Below are 8,457 nucleotides of genomic sequence, written 5' to 3' on the forward strand. Positions count from 1 at the left end.
CGAACTTAGGTACGTCTTTATTACCCTTTTTTAATCAAATGAGGACGATTATAGTTATTTCAATTACTTATAACATTGATAATGTTTCAAATTCATGTAGCATTTCACTTAATGAGAGTGAGGCCTGTGAATTTTTAATTATAATAGTTTATTGCAAAAAACAACAACAACCATTACAATGCAGTGGGAATTATGTTTATAAAGCACAATACAGCTACTATATTTCACAAGTGGAAAGTAGTCTTACAATAATGCATTATTTTGTACATTCATTGTACGCACACCCTAAACAATAGTGAGTACAATTAAAATGTTTACCTAGTAAATAAATACGCGCCACATTTAAATACAACTTTCCAGAACAAATCTAGGATATTAACCCAAATTAACAGATCACTTATTAGTATTCTTTCAATTATAGCTTAATGTTCGATATAGAACCAAAATCCATAAATGTTTGATCCGTTGTTGAAACAGCCCTTCTTATATATTAGCACACCTATACGCCATTATAATTATTTACAAATTATATTTATCTATTTATATATGAAGTGCACGCGATGTTCAATTTGCGCAGATCCTTGCAAAAAAGAAAACATAAGTTTGAAAAACATTGAAAACTGGAAGTTCAATCAAAGGAGTGAGGCCTATATACTAAATTAAATGAAAATCTATTACTCTATTCAGTTTGTCCGTTTGGCTTGTTGATCAAAACTATACGTTCCGAATCTATCAGCAAAGCAGCAATCTGCAAATGTCTTTCTTCAGCTTCATTCAATTCTTCTTTTACAACCTCATCAGTTTATCAGGGTGCAACTACTCTGAAAAAATAAATACGAATATTCAGAAGTATTCAGAGTCTAGTTAGATGCCCCATATTCCGAACATCTCATCTCATATGGGTGTAAAACGGTAGGTGAAGAGTGGAGAAGGAGTGAGGAACGCTAGGTGGTTGGTGAAAGGACACTTAAAGGTGCTGATTAGAAACTGATTAAACCAGCCATTATGCTTTTGAGCGATTTACCGGTATGATAATCTGTTATTTTAAAGGGAAAATGTTAATTCCTCAATCACAGACAGTTATCTACCAGTAAAAAACAACAGCTGTTACAAATAAAAATGACACTAACACGCACATAAACAAACACACTAAAATGAAAATAAGAAAGAAATAAAACGTGGTAAATTAAATTGTAGTTAACAAAAAATAAAATATAAATGCAATATATTATTTTTCTACAAAATAAATGTTTTCTGTCCTTGGATTATTTACAAAAATATGACTGCATCTATATATTAAAAAAAACAGCGGGAAATGGAACATTTGTGCATTTTTTTTTCAATTAAAACTCAACCATTGGCACTGATAGAAATGTAAACAGGAATGGTGTGATCAATATCAATTTTTATGTTCAGATTCATCTTAATAGATTCTATAAAATAGCATCGGTGTTCTTTTAAATATACTTATCCCTTTACTACCACATTTCTTTTTAAATGTTATTGATAGAGGTAAATAACATACCGAGTAAAGAACGGAGGTTAAAGTGCAATAGCATATGTTGTTACCACAGCAACCTCTGTATCTCTGTGCAGTGAACCAAAAGCCAGTAGAATATTTATTGCTACACAAAGCTGTGCAGGGATTCACTCTGACATAGTACTCTGCCACCGTGCCTGAACTGACTTTAATCAGGGTAGCATCCGACAAACAGATATCGGGCGCCACTGAAAAAAAAAGATGGATCATTCTTTATTCCTTAGTCTTTAAACTGATATATAAATAACACGCACTAAAGCGCCTTATTTGTAATTTTAAGACAAGAAGGCAAGGGGATTCCCACTATAATGCGTTTTTAATGGTTGATTGAAAGAATTACCTCCCGCTTTGTACATGAACATGTAGTATTAAAGTGCTTTAATTACTTAAAAAGATATAAGACTCACCGGTAGTAGGCGCGTTGGTTGTTGATTCGGTGGTAGTTGACTCGGTGGTGGTAGAATCGGTGGTAGTTGACTCGGTGGTGGTAGAATCGGTGGTAGTTGACTCGGTGGTGGTAGAATCGGTGGTCGTTGACTCAGTGGTAGTGTCGGTGGTAGTTGACTCAGTGGTGGTAGAATCGGTGGTAGTTGTCTCTGTGGTGGTAGATGCTGAAAACAAGGAATGCGAGTTGTGATTTTTGGCCTGAACGTGGTCTGAACCTGGCAGTGCAAGTAAGCAATCCAAGTTAAAGGGATATATCACCTTAACATTACATTTGGGTGTAATATATACCTTGTTACTAGTTAACATAATAAAACGCTCACCTGTCGTAGTCTCTGTGCAGGTATCACACTGAAAGAATAAAGCAACGCCAACTAGAAACTAATTTTAATTATCGCCACTTTAGTTATGAAATGTCGCTCTTTATCCTCTTTATAGAGCATTCGTAATGCCACCAATTTAATTGTTAAATGTTTCAGTAAGCAGCCTTTATGTCAAGATATTCAAATTTGTTAAATATTCACCTTTTCTTAGAATGCATATTTACAATTTCATTGAAAACCATTTAACTGGATTGTCCATAGATATATCATGAAAACATACGTAAAATTCATTTAGCTGCCGCGCCAGTGCAAAGTGTTTGAATAAGGAATGGTCTACAGGAAAAAAGTTTTATTGCTAACATTGTATAAAAAGGTAAATTAATCATTAATTCAATCTTTATTAGTCCTAGAAATAAAGTTGTTGTTTTCCTTGCTTGGTAGGTTTTTCCGATCTAAGATAGCGAAGATAACTAAGGGCCTTTTCCACAAACATTTTACTCATTTACGGAGTACCCGTATACATCATGCGCTACCCTATTTTTGCATTTATGTTTCTTTTGCTTTTAAAACAACAAAAACGTTCAACTTACAGGGTTACTGCCAGTGTAGCAGATGCACCTGCTGGCACACGCACCAGTCCCACAGCACCCGTCAAGACCGTTGAGAATATCGCCACAATCTGCGTCGCAATCACTGGCTGTAGTGGTGTCGACGGTGCGGGTGTTACCAACATACACCTCTGAGCAAGCTGGTCAAATAGAATTAATAAAATAGCATTAATTGTTATCCCCCAAAAAATCAAAATGTATTTTTCTCAAGAGATGTCTCATATTGTATTCCAAACATTCGGTAAGATGACTTTCCAGGAATATATATCAGTACAAGAGTGCATAGTGTTACTTTTTGTTTCAAATACTTAACTAAAATGAACAAACTATGTTATAAAATTCACTTCTCTGAAATATATGGGGATTGTGGTGTTTTGATATATTTCTGATATGGTGAGAGAGTAAAAGGTTGTGTTATTACCTGTCTGTCCTTGTACAGTGGTTGGTGGAACTAAAGGAAAAAAGTGAATTAACATTAATATTTTATGGATGTTTTTGTACAAATTGGGTCATTAGATGATATACAATAAAGTAGTAAATACATGTATATCAGTGGAAATCCCACATGATCAAAATTGAATAAAAATATGTAGGCTGCAAAAGAATAAATAATCGATTTAACGACACCATCAGTCGGGGAACAGATAGATGGCGGCACTGAAACAAAATGAAGACGGCTCACTGCATTCCTTAGTCTTTTATCTTATATACTGTATAAGTGGCATGCATTAAAAGCTCCATATTTGTAATTTCAAGATAAAAAGAACACGGATTTCTAACTAAAATACTTAAATCTAACATGAAATACGTGTCCACTGTAAGTTTTATATGTAATTGAAAAGATTATGCCTATCTGAAGAAAAGAAAAACACAAGTTGGAGTGATAAACAGTGCGTTATAAAGTAAAAATACCTCATGGTAAAGTAAACGGTACGCTGAGCATCATCAACATCGCCGCATTATAAAAAATAGATCTTATCTTATTGCAGTAAGAGTTAATGCCATTGACAAGCTCGTGGGGTTTAAAAGCCAAAGGTAAATTACAAGTAAATTTTATGGCGTTATCATTAAAATGCATTAAAGTTCCATATTAGTAATTTTAAGACAAAAAGACCAGGGGATTCCAACTAAATTTTGTTTTTAATGGTCATTTGAAAGAATAACATACCGCATTACACATTTGCCTGTGGTTGTTAAGTGCTTTAATTACCGTAGTCATTACTGTACATTTTGATTATCATGCACAAAGTGTTGTGTATTATTGAAAAATGCATGCAATACAACACTTTCAAAGACTCACATGAAGTGGGGGCGGTGGTGGTAGACTCAGTGGTTATGGACTCAGTGGTGGTAGACTCAGTAGTTGTTGACTCAGTGGTGGTCGGTTGAGTGGTTGTTAACTCGGTGGTGGTCGGTTGAGTGGTTGTTGACTCGGTGGTGGTAGGTTGAGTGGTTGTTGACTCAGTGGTGGTAGGTTGAGTGGTTGTTGACTCAGTGGTGGTAGAATCGGTGGTAGTTGACTCAGTGGTGGTCGAATCGGTGGTAGTTGACTCAAGGGTGGTCGAATCAGTGGTAGTTGACTCAAGGGTGGTAGAATCGGTGGTAGTTGACTCAGCGGTGGTTGAATCGGTGGTAGTTGACTCAGTGGTGGTCGAATCAGTGGTAGTTGACTCAGTGGTAGTATCGGTGGTGGTCGAATCGGTGGTAGTTGATTCAGTGGTGGTAGGATCTGTGGCAGTTGACTCAGTGGTAGTATCGGTGGTGGTTGATTCAGTGGTGGTCGAATCGGTGGCAGTTGACTCAGTGGTGGTCGAATCAGTGGTAGTTGACTCAGTGGTGGTCGAATCGGTGGTAGTTGTCTCAGTGGTGGTCGAATCAGTGGTAGTTGACTCAGTGGTGGTCGAATCGGTGGTAGTTGACTCAGTGGTGGTCGAATCAGTGGTAGTTGACTCAGTGGTGGTAGAATCGCTGGTAGTTGACTCAGCGGTGGTCGAATCAGTGGTAGTTGACTCAAGGGTAGTCGAATCAGTGGTAGTTGACTCAAGGGTGGTCGAATCGGTGGTAGTTGACTCAGTGGTGGTCGAATCGGTGGTAGTTGACTCAGTGGTGGTCGAATCAGTGGTAGTTGACTCAGTGGTGGTAGAATCGGTGGTAGTTGACTCAGTGGTGGTCGAATCGGTGGTAGTTGACTCAGTGGTAGTATCGGTGGTGGTTGATTCAGTGGTGGTCGAATCGGTGGCAGTTGACTCAGTGGTGGTCGAATCAGTGGTAGTTGACTCAAGGGTGGTAGAATCAGTGGTAGTTGACTCAGTGGTGGTAGAATCGGTGGTAGTTGACTCAGTGGTGGTAGAATCGGTGGTAGTTGACTCAGTGGTGGTCGAATCAGTGGTAGTTGACTCAGTGGTAGTATCGGTGGTGGTTGATTCGGTGGTGGTCGAATCGGTGGTAGTTGACTCAAGGGTGGTCGAATCAGTGGTAGTTGACTCAGTGGTGGTCGAATCGGTGGTAGTTGACTCAGTGGTGGTCGAATCGGTGGTAGTTGACTCAGTGGTGGTCGAATCGGTGGTAGTTGACTCAGTGGTGGTCGAATCGGTGGTAGTTGACTCAGTGGTGGTCGAATCAGTGGTAGTTGACTCAGTGGTGGTAGAATCGGTGGTAGTTGACTCAGTGGTGGTCGAATCAGTGGTAGTTGACTCAAGGGTGGTAGAATCAGTGGTAGTTGACTCAGTGGTGGTAGAATCGGTGGTAGTTGACTCAGTGGTGGTAGAATCGGTGGTAGTTGACTCAGTGGTGGTAGGATCTGTGGCAGTTGACTCAGTGGTAGTATCGGTGGTGGTTGATTCGGTGGTGGTCGAATCGGTGGTAGTTGACTCAAGGGTGGTCGAATCAGTGGTAGTTGACTCAAGGGTGGTCGAATCGGTGGTAGTTGACTCAGTGGTGGTCGAATCAGTGGTAGTTGACTCAAGGGTGGTAGAATCAGTGGCAGTTGACTCAGTGGTAGTATCGGTGGTGGTTGATTCTGTGGTGGTCGAATCGGTGGTAGTTGACTCAGTGGTAGTATCGGTGGTGGTCGAATCGGTGGTAGTTGATTCAGTGGTGGTAGGATCTGTGGCAGTTGACTCAGTGGTAGTATCGGTGGTGGTTGATTCGGTGGTGGTCGAATCGGTGGTAGTTGACTCAGTGGTAGTATCGGTGGTGGTCGAATCGGTGGTAGTTGATTCAGTGGTGGTAGGATCTGTGGCAGTTGACTCAGTGGTAGTATCGGTGGTGGTTGATTCGGTGGTGGTCGAATCGGTGGCAGTTGACTCAGTGATGGTAGGTTGAGTGGTTGTTGACTCAGTGGTCGTAGAATCGGTGGTAGTTGACTCAGTGGTGGTAGAATCGGTGGTTGTTGATTCGGTAGTGGCAGATACTGTAAACAAAGAATACCAGTTATGAATTTTGGCCCGAACCTGGTATGAACCTATAATATTAATAGCACTTAGTTAAAGGGAAAATATCATCTTAATATTATAAATTGGTTGTTATATATTCGTATTGATAGTTTAGATATTCAAACGAATAGATATTGAAATGCTCACCATTGAAAACAAATACGAGCGAAAGAGACACATTTTGAAAGAAACGATTTACTTATTACAATTTTGGTGAATAATAAATCGATGTTTCTCAAAATACATTTTTCTTGAGAAATGTCTCATATTGTGTTCCATGCGCTTGGTAAGAAAACTTAAAGTGAATACACTTTCCATAAAATTTATTCGAACAGAAGTGCTTATTGTTACATTTGATTAAAATAGTTATTCTTTGGATGTTTGTTTGTTTGTTTTTTTTTTTTTCATTTACAAATTGGGTCATTAGATGTTTCACAATAAGGTAACAAAAACATATATATCAGTGGAATTCCTACATGATCAGAACTGAGTAAAAAAAATGTAGGTTGGAAAAGAACAGATTAACGACTGTTTGTTTGATTATATCTAACACTCACATCATTTTTACACTTAGTACACAAATTATATTTTAAACACATCTTAAGAGAAAACGACAAAAAATACTAAACATAGCTAACGTCAATTTGTTACTGCCTATTCCAAGCACTCACCCAACGTTACAGAAATGTACAAAGTAAAGAGAAGATGCACGAACACTTTCACTGACAAACACATCCTTAGCTGTGGTTCTGTTGCAGACCTTACTGACTCTCTCCAGAATGAAAATGTAAAAATCCCCGGTCGTTTATATAGCCTGTCACCATACAGAATCTTATTTGCTGTCCACGCCCACTTTGTTGCTTACAAACGTAGCACACATTGTAACAAATGATACTATCTTCCCGTTACTTTTGTGCTGTGTGCTGTCTGTCACTGATAACTGTATAATAAATACTTCTCCCCCATGATAAGATAAGTAAAAGTTTATTTAGCCAATAAAACATATTAAATACACAACATCGGGAATAAAATACTCTGTAAAGGTATTGTTATATTAAAAATAAACAGGTGCAAGACTTTGTATTAAAAAAGAATACGCTAGAAGATAAAATCTACATAAAAACGTTTACTACCCTTAAAAACTAATAGCCTGGTGATGCTTGGTAAGAAATTTTAAAAAATTGTAAGCAGCATGGAAACAATAACTTGAGAAAGACACTGTTTTATCCATGTAAATATGCCCTTGTATTTGAACAAGGTTTTTGATAATTATGAAATATCAGATGCATAAAATAAGCAAAGATGTGATTTGTAGTTAATCAGTTATGTCAAGTACTGGAACAGTTTTAGCTGCTGTCGTGTGAACTTAAATTCGACTTATATGTTATAGACATTGAATTAGTTGTAAAGACAGTTAGCTACCACTGTATGCTTGATTCACCTAACTGAAAACGTTGGTTTTAGATAGATAGATATAAAATTTGCGTATCATTTTGTTTGACTATTTAAAAACAATCATGAAGTCATAAAACGGTGAAAAATGTATGGGTACATTAACATCGACCTTCCATATCTTATCTATTACTGATCCTCTTTCTATCATTATTTTTAATATTGTGATGGCTAAAGAGATTTGCTCTGCACGTGTAATTCATGCTTATGAGTGACACACCCAAGGACAACACTCGGAAAAGATGTGCAATGGCAAAATGGCTGGAAGAGTCAGTATCAGACGCAAAATGCGATTGGTTGGTCGATGCATCGGGAAGTAAGTGTCAGTATAATTTTACGTTATATTATGACGCATTTAAGGTAACATATTTAAAGAGACGCTACATGAAATGCGTGGTTATCTAAGTTTTGGACCTAAATTGACAACCATTAATAAAAAGTTTGAGAAAATAATCCAGCCTCTCCTTCCTCTAACCCGCACTATCAATGACATATCTCCTACGCCCCTCTATGAATATGATGGTATCCTTTCTTTAAAAAAAATGGTTAGACTAGATGCAACGTTATTTTATGGCTTTTGCCAATATTTATGCCGTAGCTGGGTAAAATTTATCATAAATATGTAACATAAATAAGGTAGGTCTACACATAAAAAT

At 37.7% G+C, this 8,457-nt stretch overlaps 1 protein-coding gene across 1 annotated transcript; it reads right to left on the minus strand.

The window, feature by feature from the left end:
• Window positions 1-179: 179 nt before the first annotated feature.
• On the minus strand, window positions 180-7,084 carry LOC147764365 (uncharacterized). Its single transcript, XM_087011071.1, has 8 exons — window positions 7,021-7,084; window positions 4,216-6,327; window positions 3,337-3,366; window positions 2,898-3,055; window positions 2,308-2,335; window positions 1,948-2,151; window positions 1,526-1,728; window positions 180-821 (listed from the first exon to the last, which is right to left on the minus strand). Exons 1-8 carry the CDS (start codon window positions 7,082-7,084, stop codon window positions 798-800), a joined length of 2,823 nt encoding a protein of 940 aa, XP_086867197.1. The 3' UTR covers window positions 180-797.
• Window positions 7,085-8,457: the final 1,373 nt, after the last annotated feature.

This window comes from Lingula anatina, chromosome 1 (assembly GCF_051362555.1).
Source record: "Lingula anatina isolate TDL-2025a chromosome 1, LinAna3.0, whole genome shotgun sequence".
NCBI lineage: Eukaryota > Metazoa > Brachiopoda > Lingulata > Lingulida > Lingulidae > Lingula > Lingula anatina.

Coding starts and splice junctions, on each gene's coding strand:
- LOC147764365 (XM_087011071.1), bottom strand. CDS start 7,084: ATGTGTTTGTCAGTGAAAGTGTTCGTGCATCTTCTCTTTACTTTGTAC. Junction 2,152..2,307: donor CTGCACAGAGACTACGACAG/GTGAGCGTTTTA, acceptor CCTTGTTTTCAG/CATCTACCACCACAGAGACA. Junction 1,729..1,947: donor AACCAACGCGCCTACTACCG/GTGAGTCTTATA, acceptor TTTTTTTTTCAG/TGGCGCCCGATATCTGTTTG.